General features: G+C 47.5%; 1 protein-coding gene across 3 annotated transcripts in view; it reads right to left on the bottom strand.

The window, feature by feature from the left end:
* Positions 1-21,799, bottom strand: part of baz2a (bromodomain adjacent to zinc finger domain, 2A) — a 93,749-nt gene that overhangs the window by 46,990 nt on the left and 24,960 nt on the right. For all 3 annotated transcript variants that reach the window (XM_084332823.1, XM_084332825.1, XM_084332824.1), the window contains exons 11-16: positions 12,670-12,731; positions 12,520-12,585; positions 12,037-12,429; positions 8,538-8,792; positions 1,173-1,387; positions 997-1,071 (exon numbers count right to left, since the gene is read on the bottom strand). In XM_084332823.1, coding sequence (XP_084188949.1) covers positions 997-1,071; positions 1,173-1,387; positions 8,538-8,792; positions 12,037-12,429; positions 12,520-12,585; positions 12,670-12,731 — 1,066 coding nt within the window. The remainder of the gene's footprint in view (positions 1-996; positions 1,072-1,172; positions 1,388-8,537; positions 8,793-12,036; positions 12,430-12,519; positions 12,586-12,669; positions 12,732-21,799) is intronic.

Raw genomic sequence — 21,799 nt, 5'->3', positions numbered from 1 at the left:
AGGACAGAAGACGGGGACAGAAGACGAGGACAGAAGACGGGACAGAAGACAGAGGACGGGGACAGAAGACGGGACAGAAGACGAGGACAGAAGACGGGGACAGAAGACGAGGACAGAAGACGAGGACAGAAGACGAGGACAGAAGACGGGACAGAAGACAGAGGACGGGGACAGAAGACGGGACAGAAGACGAGGACAGAAGACGGGGACAGAAGACGAGGACAGAAGACGAGGACAGAAGACGAGGACAGAAGACGGGGACAGAAGACGGAAGACGGGACAGAAGACGAGGACAGAAGACGAGGACAGAAGACGGGACAGAAGACGAGGACAGAAGACGGGACAGAAGACAGGGACAGAAGACGGGACAGAAGACGGGACAGAAGACGGGGACAGAGGACGGGACAGAAGACGGGACAGAAGACGGGACAGAAGACGGGACAGAAGACGGGACAGAAGACGGGGACAGAAGACGGGACAGAAGACGAGGACAGAAGACGGGGACAGAAGACGGGGACAGAAGACAGAAGACGAGGACAGAAGACGGGGACAGAAGACGGGGACAGAAGACGGGGACAGAAGACGGGGACAGAAGACAGAAGACGGGGACAGAAGACGAGGACAGAAGACGAGGACAGAAGACGAGGACAGAAGACGGGACAGAAGACGGGGGACAGAAGACGAGGACAGAAGACGGGGACAGAAGACGAGGACAGAAGACGGGGACAGAGGACAGAAGACAGAAGACGGGACAGAAGACGGGACAGAAGACGGGGACAGAAGACGGGGACAGAAGACGGGACAGAAGACGGGACAGAAGACGGGGACAGAAGACGGGACAGAAGACGGGGACAGAAGACGGAAGACGGGACAGAAGACGGGACAGAAGACGGGGACAGAAGACGGGACAGAAGACGGGGACAGAAGACGGGGACAGAAGACGGGACAGAAGACGGGACAGAAGACGGGACAGAAGACGAGGACAGGTCTTCTTACTTGCGCAGCTTCCCCTCGATGATCCACTTGTTCTTCCTGTAGGTGGACATGTTCTCCAGCGTGTTGTCGATGTCACTGCAAACACACAGTAGAGCCGCGTCACAGAGGGACCAGTGACAGAACCACAGACCCAAAGGCCACGCTGCGTTGAACCCACATCCGTGTTCTGGTCTCACCTGGTGACAACGCTGCTCCCGTTGAGCGAGTCCACCAGGAAGCCCAGGATGGAGGCCTTGGTGTCGGGGGGCAGAGCGTGGAACGTCTTGGTCCTCAGGGTGTTGCACACCTCCATGTCGTAGCCGTGCGACTCCAGGAAGATCCGAAGTCCTTCCGAGACCGTGCTGCGCGTCAGCTCCAGGTCCACCAGCTTCTCGCCCAGGATCTTCACAGACTGGAGGGAGAACACAAGAGGGGACATTATTACTAGAAGCTATATGATTCCTTAAGTTCCCATTCCTTTCCCCTATACCTTTTTAAACCTGGAGATACTTTGCAAACCTGTGGAACATACACATGGAGCACAGATCTAACACACCTGGTAGTAGGGCGGCAGGACATACACATGGAGCACAGATCTAACACACACCTGGTAGTAGGGCGGCAGGACATACACATGGAGCACAGATCTAACACACACCTGGTAGTAGCGCGGCAGGACATACACATGGAGCACAGATCTAACACACCTGGTAGTAGAGCGGCAGGACATACACATGGAGCACAGATCTAACACACCTGGTAGTAGAGCGGCAGGACATACACATGGAGCACAGATCTAACACACCTGGTAGTAGAGCGGCAGGACATACACATGGAGCACAGATCTAACACACCTGGTAGTAGAGCGGCAGGACATACACATGGAGCACAGATCTAACACACCTGGTAGTAGAGCGGCAGGACATACACATGGAGCACAGATCTAACACACCTGGTAGTAGAGCGGCAGGACATACACATGGAGCACAGATCTAACACACCTGGTAGTAGAGCGGCAGGACATACACATGGAGCACAGATCTAACACACCTGGTAGTAGAGCGGCAGGACATACACATGGAGCACAGATCTAACACACCTGGTAGTAGAGCGGCAGGACATACACATGGAGCACAGATCTAACACACCTGGTAGTAGAGCGGCAGGACATACACATGGAGCACAGATCTAACACACCTGGTAGTAGAGCGGCAGGACATACACATGGAGCACAGATCTAACACACCTGGTAGTAGAGCGGCAGGACATACACATGGAGCACAGATCTAACACACCTGGTAGTAGAGCGGCAGGACATACACATGGAGCACAGATCTAACACACCTGGTAGTAGAGCGGCAGGACATACACATGGAGCACAGATCTAACACACACCTGGTAGTAGAGCGGCAGGACATACACATGGAGCACAGATCTAACACACCTGGTAGTAGAGCGGCAGGACATACACATGGAGCACAGATCTAACACACACCTGGTAGTAGGGTGGCAGGACATACACATGGAGCACAGATCTAACACACCTGGTAGTAGAGCGGCAGGACATACACATGGAGCACAGATCTAACACACCTGGTAGTAGGGTGGCAGGACATACACATGGAGCACAGATCTAACACACACCTGGTAGTAGATCGGCAGGACATACACATGGAGCACAGATCTAACACACACCTGGTAGTAGAGCGGCAGGACATACACATGGAGCACAGATCTAACACACACCTGGTAGTAGAGCGGCAGGACATACACATGGAGCACAGATCTAACACACACCTGGTAGTAGGGTGGCAGGACATACACATGGAGCACAGATCTAACACACACCTGGTAGTAGAGCGGCAGGACATACACATGGAGCACAGATCTAACACACCTGGTAGTAGAGCGGCAGGACATACACATGGAGCACAGATCTAACACACACCTGGTAGTGGGGTGGCAGGACATACACATGGAGCACAGATCTAACACACACCTGGTAGTAGAGCGGCAGGACATACACATGGAGCACAGATCTAACACACCTGGTAGTAGGGCGGCAGGACATACACATGGAGCACAGATCTAACACACCTGGTAGTAGGGCGGCAGGACATACACATGGAGCACAGATCTAACACACCTGGTAGTAGAGCGGCAGGACATACACATGGAGCACAGATCTAACACACACCTGGTAGTAGAGCGGCAGGACATACACATGGAGCACAGATCTAACACACCTGGTAGTAGGGTGGCAGGACATACACATGGAGCACAGATCTAACACACCTGGTAGTAGAGCGGCAGGACATACACATGGAGCACAGATCTAACACACCTGGTAGTAGAGCGGCAGGACATACACATGGAGCACAGATCTAACACACCTGGTAGTAGAGCGGCAGGACATACACATGGAGCACAGATCTAACACACCTGGTAGTAGAGCGGCAGGACATACACATGGAGCACAGATCTAACACACCTGGTAGTAGAGCGGCAGGACATACACATGGAGCACAGATCTAACACACACCTGGTAGTAGAGCGGCAGGACATACACATGGAGCACAGATCTAACACACACCTGGTAGTAGAGCGGCAGGACATACACATGGAGCACAGATCTAACACACCTGGTAGTAGAGCGGCAGGACATACACATGGAGCACAGATCTAACACACACCTGGTAGTAGAGCGGCAGGACATACACATGGAGCACAGATCTAACACACCTGGTAGTAGGGCGGCAGGACATACACATGGAGCACAGATCTAACACACCTGGTAGTAGAACGGCAGGACATACACATGGAGCACAGATCTAACACACACCTGGTAGTAGGGCGGCAGGACATACACATGGAGCACAGATCTAACACACACCTGGTAGTAGGGCGGCAGGACATACACATGGAGCACAGATCTAACACACACCTGGTAGTAGGGCGACAGGACATACACATGGAGCACAGATCTAACACACCTGGTAGTAGGGCGGCAGGACATACACATGGAGCACAGATCTAACACACACCTGGTAGTAGAGCGGCAGGACATACACATGGAGCACAGATCTAACACACACCTGGTAGTAGAGCGGCAGGACATACACATGGAGCACAGATCTAACACACACCTGGTAGTAGAGTGGCAGGACATACACATGGAGCACAGATCTAACACACCTGGTAGTAGGGCGGCAGGACATACACATGGAGCACAGATCTAACACACCTGGTAGTAGAGCGGCAGGACATACACATGGAGCACAGATCTAACACACCTGGTAGTAGAGCGGCAGGACATACACATGGAGCACAGATCTAACACACCTGGTAGTAGAGCGGCAGGACATACACATGGAGCACAGATCTAACACACCTGGTAGTAGAGCGGCAGGACATACACATGGAGCACAGATCTAACACACACCTGGTAGTAGAGCGGCAGGACATACACATGGAGCACAGATCTAACACACACCTGGTAGTAGAGTGGCAGGACATACACATGGAGCACAGATCTAACACACCTGGTAGTAGGGCGGCAGGACATACACATGGAGCACAGATCTAACACACCTGGTAGTAGAGCGGCAGGACATACACATGGAGCACAGATCTAACACACCTGGTAGTAGAGCGGCAGGACATACACATGGAGCACAGATCTAACACACCTGGTAGTAGAGCGGCAGGACATACACATGGAGCACAGATCTAACACACCTGGTAGTAGAGCGGCAGGACATACACATGGAGCACAGATCTAACACACACCTGGTAGTAGAGCGGCAGGACATACACATGGAGCACAGATCTAACACACACCTGGTAGTAGGGCGGCAGGACATACACATGGAGCACAGATCTAACACACCTGGTAGTAGTGCGGCAGGACATACACATGGAGCACAGATCTAACACACCTGGTAGTAGAGCGGCAGGACATACACATGGAGCACAGATCTAACACACCTGGTAGTAGAGCGGCAGGACATACACATGGAGCACAGATCTAACACACACCTGGTAGTAGCGCGGCAGGACATACACATGGAGCACAGATCTAACACACACCTGGTAGTAGAGCGGCAGGACATACACATGGAGCACAGATCTAACACACACCTGGTAGTAGGGCGGCAGGACATACACATGGAGCACAGATCTAACACACACCTGGTAGTAGAGCGGCAGGACATACACATGGAGCACAGATCTAACACACACCTGGTAGTAGTGCGGCAGGACATACACATGGAGCACAGATCTAACACACACCTGGTAGTAGCGCGGCAGGACATACACATGGAGCACAGATCTAACACACACCTGGTAGTAGAGCGGCAGGACATACACATGGAGCACAGATCTAACACACACCTGGTAGTAGGGCGGCAGGACATACACATGGAGCACAGATCTAACACACACCTGGTAGTAGAGCGGCAGGACATACACATGGAGCACAGATCTAACACACACCTGGTAGTAGAGCGGCAGGACATACACATGGAGCACAGATCTAACACACCTGGTAGTAGGGTGGCAGGACATACACATGGAGCACAGATCTAACACACCTGGTAGTAGAGCGGCAGGACATACACATGGAGCACAGATCTAACACACCTGGTAGTAGAGCGGCAGGACATACACATGGAGCACAGATCTAACACACCTGGTAGTAGAGCGGCAGGACATACACATGGAGCACAGATCTAACACACACCTGGTAGTAGAGCGGCAGGACATACACATGGAGCACAGATCTAACACACCTGGTAGTAGGGCGACAGGACATACACATGGAGCACAGATCTAACACACCTGGTAGTAGGGCGGCAGGACATACACATGGAGCACAGATCTAACTCACACCTGGTAGTAGAGCGGCAGGACATACACATGGAGCACAGATCTAACACACACCTGGTAGTAGAGCGGCAGGACATACACATGGAGCACAGATCTAACACACACCTGGTAGTAGAGCGGCAGGACATACACATGGAGCACAGATCTAACACACCTGGTAGTAGGGCGGCAGGACATACACATGGAGCACAGATCTAACACACCTGGTAGTAGAGCGGCAGGACATACACATGGAGCACAGATCTAACACACACCTGGTAGTAGAGCGGCAGGACATACACATGGAGCACAGATCTAACACACCTGGTAGTAGAGCGGCAGGACATACACATGGAGCACAGATCTAACACACCTGGTAGTAGAGCGGCAGGACATACACATGGAGCACAGATCTAACACACCTGGTAGTAGAGCGGCAGGACATACACATGGAGCACAGATCTAACACACACCTGGTAGTAGAGCGGCAGGACATACACATGGAGCACAGATCTAACACACACCTGGTAGTAGGGCGGCAGGACATACACATGGAGCACAGATCTAACACACCTGGTAGTAGTGCGGCAGGACATACACATGGAGCACAGATCTAACACACCTGGTAGTAGTGCGGCAGGACATACACATGGAGCACAGATCTAACACACACCTGGTAGTAGCGCGGCAGGACATACACATGGAGCACAGATCTAACACACACCTGGTAGTAGAGCGGCAGGACATACACATGGAGCACAGATCTAACACACACCTGGTAGTAGGGCGGCAGGACATACACATGGAGCACAGATCTAACACACACCTGGTAGTAGAGCGGCAGGACATACACATGGAGCACAGATCTAACACACACCTGGTAGTAGAGCGGCAGGACATACACATGGAGCACAGATCTAACACACACCTGGTAGTAGCGCGGCAGGACATACACATGGAGCACAGATCTAACACACACCTGGTAGTAGAGCGGCAGGACATACACATGGAGCACAGATCTAACACACACCTGGTAGTAGGGCGGCAGGACATACACATGGAGCACAGATCTAACACACACCTGGTAGTAGAGCGGCAGGACATACACATGGAGCACAGATCTAACACACACCTGGTAGTAGAGCGGCAGGACATACACATGGAGCACAGATCTAACACACACCTGGTAGTAGGGCGGCAGGACATACACATGGAGCACAGATCTAACACACCTGGTAGTAGGGCGGCAGGACATACACATGGAGCACAGATCTAACACACCTGGTAGTAGGGCGGCAGGACATACACATGGAGCACAGATCTAACACACCTGGTAGTAGAGCGGCAGGACATACACATGGAGCACAGATCTAACACACCTGGTAGTAGAGCGGCAGGACATACACATAGAGCACAGATCTAACACACACCTGGTAGTAGTGCGGCAGGACATACACATGGAGCACAGATCTAACACACACCTGGTAGTAGTGCGGCAGGACATACACATGGAGCACAGATCTAACACACCTGGTAGTAGTGCGGCAGGACATACACATGGAGCACAGATCTAACACACACCTGGTAGTAGGGCGGCAGGACATACACATGGAGCACAGATCTAACACACCTGGTAGTAGAGCGGCAGGACATACACATGGAGCACAGATCTAACACACACCTGGTAGTAGAGCGGCAGGACATACACATGGAGCACAGATCTAACACACACCTGGTAGTGGGGTGGCAGGACATACACATGGAGCACAGATCTAACACACACCTGGTAGTAGGGCGGCAGGACATACACATGGAGCACAGATCTAACACACACCTGGTAGTAGGGCGGCAGGACATACACATGGAGCACAGATCTAACACACACCTGGTAGTAGAGCGGCAGGACATACACATGGAGCACAGATCTAACACACACCTGGTAGTAGGGCGGCAGGACATACACATGGAGCACAGATCTAACACACACCTGGTAGTAGAGCGGCAGGACATACACATGGAGCACAGATCTAACACACACCTGGTAGTAGAGCGGCAGGACATACACATGGAGCACAGATCTAACACACACCTGGTAGTAGAGCGGCAGGACATACACATGGAGCACAGATCTAACACACCTGGTAGTAGGGCGGCAGGACATACACATGGAGCACAGATCTAACACACACCTGGTAGTGGGGTGGCAGGACATACACATGGAGCACAGATCTAACACACACCTGGTAGTAGAGCGGCAGGACATACACATGGAGCACAGATCTAACACACACCTGGTAGTAGAGCGGCAGGACATACACATGGAGCACAGATCTAACACACACCTGGTAGTAGGGCGGCAGGACATACACATGGAGCACAGATCTAACACACACCTGGTAGTAGAGCGGCAGGACATACACATGGAGCACAGATCTAACACACACCTGGTAGTAGAGCGGCAGGACATACACATGGAGCACAGATCTAACACACACCTGGTAGTAGAGCGGCAGGACATACACATGGAGCACAGATCTAACACACCTGGTAGTAGGGCGGCAGGACATACACATGGAGCACAGATCTAACACACCTGGTAGTAGAGCGGCAGGACATACACATGGAGCACAGATCTAACACACACCTGGTAGTAGGGCGGCAGGACATACACATGGAGCACAGATCTAACACACCTGGTAGTAGGGCGGCAGGCCTGGGTCCTGCAGCGCGGCTCCCAGCAGCTTCAGCAACAGGTCCTGGACCTCTGCCTGGCTGTGGCCCAGACCGAGCAGGCCCTCCTGCAGGGTGGCGAGGCTGGGGATGTCCCTGGGGACGTGGAGGCCCAGCACCTTGCCATAGCCATGCAGGAACTCCACCACGGACAGACAGTGTGCGAAGGCGGAGCCTGAGAGGACCACGCCAGGGACGCGAGAGAGCTCGGGGAGAGGCTGGGAGACGCAAAGGTCAAGGTCATTAGTATCCCAACAAAATCAATACCCGTGATGCCAGTGATACTACAGTAAGATTAAAGAAAAGAGAAACTCACCATTGATCAGTGAGACAGTGAATTTAAAGAAAAGAGAGGACCTCACCTTGTGATCAGTGAGACACATGTAGGGATGGGTACCTTTCACATTTGAACCAGTACCGGTACCCAACGGTACCTTTTTTCGGTACTTTAGTCTCAAGAAATTTAATTTGCCTACCTCAGTCGTGAACTTCAACTTCAAACTACAATTTCGACAGTTTTCGGCTTGCCATTGCTCTGACTGCTTTGTTGTTGAATCAAGTCAAATCCTAGGTAAGCATATATTGTGCGTGTGAACGTTGACATGAAAAGAAAAAAGGTAAAAAAAAAAAAAAAAAAAAAAAAATCTGTATCTCACTTGAATCGATACTCGGTAGTACCGACATGTTTAGGTTCGGTACATCAAAAGTACCGAATTCGGTACCCATCCCTCGACACATGTCCTCCGCAGGTTTCTTCAGCTAAAAGAGAGGACCTCACCTTGTGATCAGTGAGACACACGTCCTCCGCAGGTTTCTTCAGCTAAAAGAGAGGACCTCACCTTGTGATCAGTGAGACACATGTCCTCCGCAGGTTTCTTCAGCTAAAAGAGAGGACCTCACCTTGTGATCAGTGAGACACATGTCCTCCGCAGGTTTCTTCAGCTAAAAGAGAGGACCTCACCTTGTGATCAGTGAGACACACGTCCTCCGCAGGTTTCTTCAGCTAAAAGAGAGGACCTCACCTTGTGATCAGTGAGACACATGTCCTCCGCAGGTTTCTTCAGCTAAAAGAGAGGACCTCACCTTGTGATCAGTGAGACACATGTCCTCCGCAGGTTTCTTCAGCTAAAAGAGAGGACCTCACCTTGTGATCAGTGAGACACATGTCCTCCGCAGGTTTCTTCAGCTAAAAGAGAGGACCTCACCTTGTGATCAGTGAGACACATGTCCTCCGCAGGTTTCTTCAGCTAAAAGAGAGGACCTCACCTTGTGATCAGTGAGACACATGTCCTCCGCAGGTTTCTTCAGCTAAAAGAGAGGACCTCACCTTGTGATCAGTGAGACACATGTCCTCCGCAGGTTTCTTCAGCTAAAAGAGAGGACCTCACCTTGTGATCAGTGAGACACACGTCCTCCGCAGGTTTCTTCAGCTAAAAGAGAGGACTTCACCTTGTGATCAGTGAGACACATGTCCTCCGCAGGTTTCTTCAGCTAAAAGAGAGGACCTCACCTTGTGATCAGTGAGACACATGTCCTCCGCAGGTTTCTTCAGCTAAAAGAGAGGACCTCACCTTGTGATCAGTGAGACACATGTCCTCCGCAGGTTTCTTCAGCTAAAAGAGAGGACCTCACCTTGTGATCAGTGAGACACATGTCCTCCGCAGGTTTCTTCAGCTAAAAGAGAGGACCTCACCTTGTGATCAGTGAGACACATGTCCTCCGCAGGTTTCTTCAGCTAAAAGAGAGGACCTCACCTTGTGATCAGTGAGACACATGTCCTCCGCAGGTTTCTTCAGCTAAAAGAGAGGACCTCACCTTGTGATCAGTGAGACACACGTCCTCCGCAGGTTTCTTCAGCTAAAAGAGAGGACCTCACCTTGTGATCAGTGAGACACACGTCCTCCGCAGGTTTCTTCAGCTAAAAGAGAGGACCTCACCTTGTGATCAGTGAGACACACGTCCTCCGCAGGTTTCTTCAGCTAAAAGAGAGGACCTCACCTTGTGATCAGTGAGACACACGTCCTCCGCAGGTTTCTTCAGCTAAAAGAGAGGACCTCACCTTGTGATCAGTGAGACACATGTCCTCCACAGGTTTCTTCAGCTAAAAGAGAGGACCTCACCTTGTGATCAGTGAGACACACGTCCTCCGCAGGTTTCTTCAGCTAAAAGAGAGGACCTCACCTTGTGATCAGTGAGACACATGTCCTCCGCAGGTTTCTTCAGCTAAAAGAGAGGACCTCACCTTGTGATCAGTGAGACACATGTCCTCCGCAGGTTTCTTCAGCTAAAAGAGAGGACCTCACCTTGTGATCAGTGAGACACACGTCCTCCGCAGGTTTCTTCAGCTAAAAGAGAGGACCTCACCTTGTGATCAGTGAGACACACGTCCTCCGCAGGTTTCTTCAGCTAAAAGAGAGGACCTCACCTTGTGATCAGTGAGACACATGTCCTCCGCAGGTTTCTTCAGCTAAAAGAGAGGACCTCACCTTGTGATCAGTGAGACACATGTCCTCCGCAGGTTTCTTCAGCTAAAAGAGAGGACCTCACCTTGTGATCAGTGAGACACACGTCCTCCGCAGGTTTCTTCAGCTAAAAGAGAGGACCTCACCTTGTGATCAGTGAGACACATGTCCTCCGCAGGTTTCTTCAGCTAAAAGAGAGGACCTCACCTTGTGATCAGTGAGACACATGTCCTCCGCAGGTTTCTTCAGCTAAAAGAGAGGACCTCACCTTGTGATCAGTGAGACACACGTCCTCCGCAGGTTTCTTCAGCTAAAAGAGAGGACCTCACCTTGTGATCAGTGAGACACATGTCCTCCGCAGGTTTCTTCAGCTAAAAGAGAGGACCTCACCTTGTGATCAGTGAGACACATGTCCTCCGCAGGTTTCTTCAGCTAAAAGAGAGGACCTCACCTTGTGATCAGTGAGACACATGTCCTCCGCAGGTTTCTTCAGCTAAAAGAGAGGACCTCACCTTGTGATCAGTGAGACACACGTCCTCCGCAGGTTTCTTCAGCTAAAAGAGAGGACCTCACCTTGTGATCAGTGAGACACATGTCCTCCGCAGGTTTCTTCAGCTAAAAGAGAGGACCTCACCTTGTGATCAGTGAGACACATGTCCTCCGCAGGTTTCTTCAGCTAAAAGAGAGGACCTCACCTTGTGATCAGTGAGACACATGTCCTCCGCAGGTTTCTTCAGCTAAAAGAGAGGACCTCACCTTGTGATCAGTGAGACACATGTCCTCCGCAGGTTTCTTCAGCTAAAAGAGAGGACCTCACCTTGTGATCAGTGAGACACATGTCCTCCGCAGGTTTCTTCAGCTAAAAGAGAGGACCTCACCTTGTGATCAGTGAGACACATGTCCTCCGCAGGTTTCTTCAGCTAAAAGAGAGGACCTCACCTTGTGATCAGTGAGACACACGTCCTCCGCAGGTTTCTTCAGCTAAAAGAGAGGACCTCACCTTGTGATCAGTGAGACACATGTCCTCCGCAGGTTTCTTCAGCTCCTCTACGATCAGCTGGTGCCTCTTCCTCTCCTCCAGACGCCTCTGGGCCTGCGCCCTCCTCTCCGCCGCCCTCTTGGCTGCCAGGGCCGCCTGGGTGGCCGCCACGGCCTCCGCCTGGGCCTTGGCCAGCGCCTTGGCTTTACTGCGAGCCCCCAGCACCCTCTTGCCCTGGGCGAGCCTCTCCTCGTCCGTCTGCGGCGCCGGCGGAGGGACCTCGACCTTCACCCTCTTCCTGCGGCCGGGCTTCTTGGGCTCTGAGGCGGGCTCCGGCACGGGCAGCGGAGCCGCCTGATTGGTCACGTCACCGGCCTTCGTCACGTTGTCCTTCGCCTCTTGCGCCTTTTCCAGCTGAGAAGAAAGAAGACGCTTAAGTGAGCGACCCGGGTGAGTAGAGGATCCAGATGTCAAAGCAGAGGAGTTCATCTCGTCCCTCTTTACCTTGGCTTTCTTCTTCTCCTCTTTCAGCTTCTTGTTCTTGGTGTCCTCCTTTCTTTTCATTCTTGCCTAAATCAAGAGTTACAACATTAGGATGGGATTTGAGGACAAGTTACTGGTGTAAATGAACGTGGAAGACTTTGTTTAACCAACCTTTCTTTTCATTTTCTTCTTGATTTTGGCGAGCTTCTCCTTGTCCTCCTCAGTGAGTGCTTCTAAAGGAGGAGCAGAGCCACGAGCCACACGTCATTATACCTGGATTCAAGGTTTACTTGGACATCATTCTGACCAACGTCTCTCAGAAACCTGCATGTCATTGATTAACTACCGATGACATCATATAGACACTGTCGATGAAAACCACCTTCTCTGAATGTTTACATGGTTCATGGGGGCCAGTTTAACTACCAATGACATCATATAGACACCGTCGATGACATCATATAGACACTGTCGATGAAAACCACCTTCTCTGAATGTTTACATGGTTCATGGGGGCCAGTTTAACTACCAATGACATCATATAGACACCGTCGATGACATCATATAGACACTGTCGATGAAAACCACCTTCTCTGAATGTTTACATGGTTCATGGGGGCCAGTTTAACTACCAATGACATCATATAGACACCGTCGATGACATCATATAGACACTGTCGATGAAAACCACTCTCTCTGAATGTTTACATGTATTTTTTATTATTATGATACTAAACAGTCCCCGTGACCTTGTGTGTGATCCTGGTAACCCTGAGATAATTACAATTGAAATAAATGACGATCGAATCCCGATAGGTGGCAGTCTCGCCTACCTTTTGAGTACATCTGGCCTAGTTTCCTGTGGGGGGGGGGTTTGCGCTCTGGCCACAGTAACCAGCAAACAGCGTCGGCAATGGCGATCACGTGGAGCGAACTATAGGAGATTATTATGAAGAGGACAAAAGGTGACGATCCATCCATAAGGTGCGTGTTCACCAGACTACGTTGGACTCAGCACTTCTGGTAAATCAAAAAAATACTAAAGTGAAACGGGCCGAGGATGATGTAACGTTATCTGTTCACGCGCCGCGGTAGTCGCCGCCAGAGCGCCCCAGAGCCAACTAACGTTATTTATTTAAATAGTTCCTGTTCAGACTCAGACACTTCGGAGGAAGAGTGGACAGGGTTTGACGGACCTGCTGACCAAGGTAACGTAACTAAGAATTCAGGCACAACGTTCTATTTTACAGAACCCCATCCTAAAACATGCCATTGTGAAAACGAGTCCGACGAGTATGGCGAGGGAACCTGTAGTAGGCCTGTCACCCCTTCTAATTTAGGTGAGTTTGTTTGTTTGTTGCACATGTACTGACATCATGTAAATGAAATGTCCTCTAAAGCAGTGTTTCTCAACTGGTGGGTCACGGGGCCATTTTGAGTGGGTGTGCGTGTATATATTAAAAAAAAAAAAAAATGAAGTCGTTTTTTTTTTCACTAGCTTGTGAAAGTGGCTTCTCAGCTCTGGTCCAGCTGAAGACAAAGCGGAGGAACTGATTGGACAGTGAGCATGACCTCAGAGTTGCTTTGTCTACCATCACCCCAGACTTTGAGACTCTTGTCAGGAGCAAACAACATCCCCAGTTATCCCATTAGTTCCCTGGGATGTTTAAGCTAAGAAGTCTGCTAAGAAGCATATATTATTTATTATTATTATTATTATTTTATTTCATTGTGTTTTTAGCCCTAGTTGTACTTGTGTTGCAACCCCAGTTATCCCATTAGTTCCCCCAAACTTACTGTAGGTCTGTTATGTTAAGCTAAGAAGTCTGCTAAGGATATATTATTTATTATTTTTATTAATATTTTATTTCATTGGGTTTTTAGCCCTAGTTGCACTTTTGTTGCAACCCCAGTTATCCCATTAGTTCCCCCAAACTTAGGTATGTTATGTTAAGCTAAGAAATCTGCCTAGAAGCATATATTATTTTATTTCATTGTTTTTAGCCCTAGTTGCAATTTTGTTGCAACCCCAGTTATCCCATTAGTTCCCCCAAACTTAGGTCTGTTATGTTAAGCTAAGAAATCTGCTAAGAAGCATATTATTTATTATTATTTTATTTCATTGGGTTTTAGCCCTAGTTACACTTTTGTTGCACTTTGTGTTTATTTCATGTTTTTAACAGTGCATGAAAGATTGTGTATTACTGCAAAAAAAATATTGAAATAAATCATAGTCGTTAAAAAATTTGGGTCGCGACTTATGACTAAGGAAAATGTTGGGTCCCGAGGCTAGACCAGTTGAGAACCACTGCTCTAAAGCAGTGGTTCCCAAAGTCGGGGTCGCGACCCAAAGGTGGGCCGCGAGCAGCCATGGGTGGGCCGCGAGATGATTTAAAAAAAATATATATATATAATTTTTTATTTTTTTTATTTTATTTTTTGTCAGGCCACTGAACTTAGAAGCAGGCCAGGACAGTGTTTCTAGTTGTATTCTAAAATTCTATTCTATTGTATTCTAAAATGTGACTATATGGTTTTATATTAACTTAATAAATAAACAAAAACGAAAAATTTATTTATTTCAACGAACATTTCAAACTAAATAACAGATTATGCACATAAAACGCTGAAAACAACCGAAGCAACAATAGTATTTTAACACTATGGGTGCCGGCCAGAAATCCGGAAAATGACTGTGGATTGCCAGCGCTATTTGTCTATGGAGAAATTCCCCTTCTTTGCAGGGCTATAACTTTTTAAATTCTATTGCTACATTGCCATTATTAGGGCCCATTCAAAGTCCTATATGTATTGTTCATTGTGTAGCAACGTTAAACTTTTTCATTCACATATTCATAGTAAAGTATGGTCTAATGTATAAGTATGTTTTCATCTCTTTCTGCAGCTTTCTCCAGAACGTGATATATAGCCCCAAATGCATTATATTGATGATGAAATACAGTTTGATGGCAATCGGGGCGATATAAAAAATTTCAATTGGACGTACTTCTAGAATGATCTACGTATGATCTGATGATGACTGGATGGGCGGGGGATCGTTTATAATTCCGTGGGCAGCGTTATATCATTCATCTAGTGTGGGTGATATGTTCATCATAACAGTTTATATGGAATACGATCAAAAATAACGCTGAATCTTACCGTATCCTCCTCGCGCCGTTGGGCGATGAGCGTGGAACAGTCATTTACCTATTATGGTATGTAGAAATATCGGGTCCATTTCCAGCTTGTATAATAGTATATATGTCCAAATCATGTTGTTTATCGAGTTATTGGCAATCGATCGCTATGTATTGTGTCGAGATCGAGTCCCGTGAGCCAAACAGAGTGCCCGGAAGTAATATGGTCGACCAGCACAACCTCCATAGCACTTCCTGTTGGCGATTGCGCCGATCGGCCACCAGATGGCGCTCCTGAACCGCCAGAGAGCTCAGTGGGTCCTCCTGGTGGATCTCAGGCCAGCGGAGGGGAAATATGAATCCGATCGCAGATTTTTGAAATATTGATATAAGGACGCTGTACAGCGTCCTCCGGCAACTTGAGCATGGCCGGGAATGACGCTTTAAAGCGTTTTCCGGCAGTCAAAGTGTTAATGAGACTATTATTATTATCATTATTATTTTGCAACAAGTTAGCCCTCTCATAAATAGCACATATAAATGAATAACTAACTTGAACTAACTTAATAGGATTGAAGTGATATTTGGCTTAAAAAATCGGTCGCATGGCAAAAAAAAAAAAAAGCCTGACGATGTGCATTGGGCCGCGGCTCTCTGACGCCTTATTTTCTGGGTCCTGGCCTGAAAAGTTTGGAAACCCCTGCTCTAAAGGACAATACATCTAATCTAATGTATCCATTTGTTACATTCCTGTGATTCCAGAACCAGAGGTGACAGAGGAAATGGCAGAACAGGGATGACGGCGGAGCTGCAATCCAAACAGTCTAGTGTTGTTATTTAGTTGCAGTGCCATGTTTGGTCACTAAATCACACTCCATTGTTTGTACCTTTAATTTGATTTAACCTAAGCCAGTATATAGTTTTATAGTATAGTCGATAGCAGTGTAGACATCATAGTATATGTCTACATAACAGTGTATACATATACTATAATGTACACTGTATTGTAAACATTGGACATATTGCACCAGGGTTAGAAATAAAAAATTCGCTGGCTTTTTTTGCCCCCCTTAATTGATTTTCGGGGGCTTTTTTTGTATTTCGGGGGCACAACATTTTTATAATGAAAATTAACATAAAGATTATAAAACATTGTTGGCACTTTTTTTTACAGTCTTCGTCCCTATGTTTGATAACGTAATGTTAATGTCTCCATATATAGGGCTCTACGCTAACCTTTTTCCCAAGGAGCACATGTGCTCCTAAATCAAATGTTAATCAATAAAATCTAAATACAAATTTAGGAGCACACAGAAATTTAGGAGCAGAGTGACAATTGTTCAAGTAACACACACACACAATGTGTGACATGGCTTGGTTTCATGTTTTGAGGTACCTTCAATTATCTGTAAATAATACATACATACTCTATCTAAATAGATTAAATATGATTGTCCCTGAGGGCAAGTTGTGTTGTTGTCAGATCGATCAATGAAATACGTTGCGCGCTCAGCGCTGTGGAATGAAGGAAATGCGCATCGGGATCATTTGGATGTTATTCTTTGGAGTTGTGTTACAAATGGAACGGTCTTTCCCCGCCGAACACAAGTTACTTAACGTTACACAGGTCGCGCTATGCAGATGCTTAGCTTGCTAACGTTAAGATAGCAGTGTAACTTAATGTTACACAGCACTATGCATGCTTGCTGAAAGCAGAGCAGAGCTCCCTGTCTGTCTGTCTGTCTGTGTTCGCAGCACCTCTCAAGCACTGTAACACGCAGCGGGCCCCGCCTCCCTCCCTCTTTGCATTCCACCCAAAAACTGAATTTCAGTCCAGTTTCTTAACTATTAACAGCGGAGCTGTTTTGTAATCTTCACTCTGCAAGTAAATGATTTTTCCGGTTCGCGCACACACATTATTAGGGGCAAATACGGGGGAAATGCTCGCACTGTAGATAATATATAATTAGTAAACTGTCGGGGGCTTTTATTGCCCCCCTTAACTGATTTTCGAGGGCATTTGGACAATTTTCGAGGGCATTTTGCCCCAAGCCCCCGTTAATTTCAAACCCTGTATTGCACAATCAAGGTTATAAAATTGCACATGGTTTCACACTGTTGAATTGCACTATACCCTAGGGTAGCTGCCACATATAGTGAGGGCCTCATAATTTTCTTTTTTTATTATATTATATTTTTGATTTTGTTTTATTGATGGCGATTTATTTAGTATTTCATGTTGTCTTGTAATAAATGTTCATTTTGAATTGAATCCTCATTCTACAGCAGTATAATGTGTTGTTATGTAGCGCCCCCCCCCATGGTGGTTTTGTGAATAGAGCAATTGTATGCATGGTCATGTTACCTTTTGATCCACTTTTTCTCCTCTTTTTCTATTTTTCTCTTATCCCAATTTAGCCGTGCCAATTCTCCCCTCCCCTGTCTTGATCGTTGCTCGCATGTGCCCCCCACTGGCCAGTTGTAGGGAGGATAGAAGCCCATCGCATGTCCCCTCCGATACATGTGTAGGCAGCCAGTCGCATCTTTTCACCTGCCAGCGCGGACTCTCATTTGGCGAGGAGTAACGTGTAGGAGGCTCACACTGCCCCCGCCATTTTCCTGTCTCTGCTGTGCAGGCGCCCTGACCGACCTGTAGGAGTTGCTGTTTACAACGTCCAGATTACCACCCATCAACGTCCCACCCGCTAACTCTGACAATTGAGTTAGTATGACGGCCGGCCTAAGCCAGAGGCAACGCCGACAGCCGGATTCGATACCGGTGTCTCATGCGTTGGTGACGAGCGCAATGTCTGCTGCGCCACCCAGCCGGTCATGTTACCTTTGACCTGGAAATATATAGGTGTCAGACGAGCAACAAGCACGAACTGCGCATGCTGCGCACAAAACACGCAATATCTCGCATTCTAGAAAATGAGCATGGAATTTCTTGATACGGCAGGCTTTTTAGCCTGGGATTGCGCAGGAACGGAGGTATGTAGAAATAAACGGTTTGTTCCCTGTTGGGAGTATAAATATTGCCTTTCAAATAAGCCATAGTATTGTCTCCATAGCTATAATATAGAATATACGATGGGTCTGCAAACATCGTCAAAATGGTCTGAAACGCTGGCACCAGGGAGTACAAATGGGAAAACAGTGCAGTAAATGAGTTAATGACCCTAGGATCTATGTTTACATGGTTCATGTGGGCCAGTTTAACACATTCGGGGCCATTCGATTTCCCCATCTAGCTATAGCACGGCCAGGTTTGCATTACATAGTTTCACTGTGCGTCACGTTGTTTGTAGAGCTAAATCTATATTTTATATTATAGCTATGGATACAATACCATGGTCATTTGACAGTAACTATCTTCCGTTCAAGATGCAAAAAAGAATAAATCTTTTCATACGTTCATGCTTTATCCCATGGTGAATATGAGTATAATTTCGGAATGATCCGGGCTAATTCCTGGGAGGCTGGCTATAGGGCGCAACGTGAATTCTACTATTGGCTACTATTCTAAACCATTGGCGTTTCGTCCCTGGACATGCTATTATTTTCTAATCAAATGCATAATGCATGCATTGCATGCATAATACATAATAAAATAATATAGATTTGATATGAAACGCCAATGGTTTTAGTAGAATTCATGTTGCGCCCTGTAGCCGGCCTCCCAGGAATTAGCCCGGATGATTACGAAATTATACTCGTATTCACCACGGGATAACGCGTGAATGTATTCATGAAATTTTTTATTGTTTTTTAGAATAGAATCTTTATTGTCATTGTTGGTACAACAAAATTTTGTTTGGAGCATCACCACTGACATACAAGCATACTGAATATAGTGCAAAATAATGTCAATAATAATAATATAATAATATAGTATCAATGTCCCAATGTCCTCAATAATAATAAAATACCATCAATGTCCCAAGTGCAATAGTGCTAGTGCAAATAAATAAATATTACAGTGACAGACCAGTTGAGTTAATGGATGGAGGGGGGGGGGGGGGGGCGTTGACTTGCATCTTGAACGGAAGATATTAGTTACTGTCAAATGACCATGGTATTGTATCCATAGCTATAATATAAAATATAGATTTAACTCTACAAACAACGTGACGCACAGTGAAACTATGTAATGGAAAGCTGGCCCAGCTATAGCTAGATGGGGAAATCGAATGGCCCCGACATACTGGTCACGGGAGGCTTCAATAACGTTTGGATGATAATCCATTTTGTGAATACATTTGTTGACACATCTTTGTTGGCCAACGGCTCCTGCTATCTTAACCGTTTCTGCGCCATTAACGAGTATACTCGTTATTGGCCGCCATGCGTTGAGCGCCAGAAACGAGTTAACTCCTTTTTATGATCGTTATTTCCTTTATTCGCTATTGCCATTAATAATTCATCCAGCAAGGCTCCGGGAGACTCTGGACTCTGTCGGATATTGCAATGGCTCAATACCGCCGCCTGGTGGATTTCAGGCGAGTTGCACTCCACTCTCAACCAGATGGGGCGTTCTGTGCATCGACGAAAATGTTTCGGGCAGAGCTCTCTTGTTATGTGGATCCAGACAAACACTAATGCATTGGATCGCTTTCGAGACGCAAGAATCAATATGCTTTCGGCGTTTATTGCGTCGTACAAACGGAAAACTGATCTAACAGATGGAAATCAAATAATTGGAATATTTTTTCTCCAGACTCATCGGCCACAGGTTAGAGTAATCTAATGTTAATTCCAGCTCGATTGTCCATTTATTTCATTGCAATCCATCTGATCAACGTATGATGTCGTACTAAAGAAAGCCGTCACTGACAATCAAGGAATCATAAACCACCCTCCCCCCCTTTCCTTCACACATGATGGAGCATAATGTATACCGATCATATGCATTTGAATTTCTTTTATATAGCGTGTATAGGAACGAAACGCCAATCGATTATGTATAATACGCGTCGGGGCCTATAACTCGCGTTCTAGGAATTACTGCTCTACACTCTAAAAACATACTTATATTCACAGCGGTATTAACACGACAATGTATTAATGGAAAAATATAACGTTCCCACATCCGGAACGATAGATACCCGATGTTGAATGGGCCATAGTAATGTCGATATAGCTATAATATTTAAAAAGTTATAGCCCTGCAAAGAAGGTGAGCGACTCCATAGGCTTACAGCACTGGCAGAGAGAGGTATAAGATGGTCAAACTGCGTGGCAGACATTGTGTTAACGTTAGCAAGCTAAAGGGCTGTGCTATGTATAGCTTAATTAATGTGCATAACATAACTTACCTGTGTAACGTTAAGTAACGTTGTATTATGAAATAAGATGGGTGAGTGCGAGTCACTAAACTCTTTTTTTCCATGATCGATTCATTTCCTGATATGACGTGACCCCTCCTCATCTCACTAGACTGTTGTTGTGACCTGTGTTTGTGCGTGACTTTCGAATTATTGTAAACACAACATAGTACTGTGATATTTTTTAATCCACTTTTTCTCCCATTTTTCTATTTTTCTCCCATCCCAATTTCGTATCATCCAATTCAACCCTCCCCTGTCTCGAACGCTGTTTCTTGCCTCCCACAAGCCGGCTGCAATGTGGACTAAGTCATACATAGCACGAGTCCCCTGTTGCTTCCTGATTCTACTGCGCAGGCGCACCAACCGACCTGTAGGAGTTGCTGTCCACAACGCCCGATCCCCACCCATCAGTTTCCCTCCCCCTAATACTGCCAATGTGTATTAGTACGGACGACCAGCTAAACTGAAAGCAATGTGGAGCGCTGGGCTCGAACAGGCGAACCCAGCGTCTCCAGTATTCGTGGTGAGCGCCTTGCCCACCTCACAACGTAGCCGTCCAGTACTGTGATATTCTGATATACATCACATTCTTATATTTTGTGTAAAATAAACATTTTAATTAAGATTCGAACACCAACGTAACGAACGAATGTCCGATCATTTGGGCTCAGCCCTACCTAGGACCTATGTTTACATGGTTCATGTGGGCCAGGTTAATGACCCTATGACCTATGAAACACCAGGAAAGGTCATGTGGGCCAGTTTAATGACCTATGACCTATGGAACACATGGAAAGGCGCTGAAGAGAGCAGACGTGTCTCCAGGAGCTCCGC

This window comes from Notolepis coatsorum (genome assembly GCF_963971535.1).
Source record: "Notolepis coatsorum genome assembly, chromosome: 17".
Lineage (NCBI taxonomy): Eukaryota > Metazoa > Chordata > Actinopteri > Aulopiformes > Paralepididae > Notolepis > Notolepis coatsorum.
Note: the sequence above shows the minus strand (reverse complement) of the source record. Positions and strands in the feature narration are given on the sequence as shown.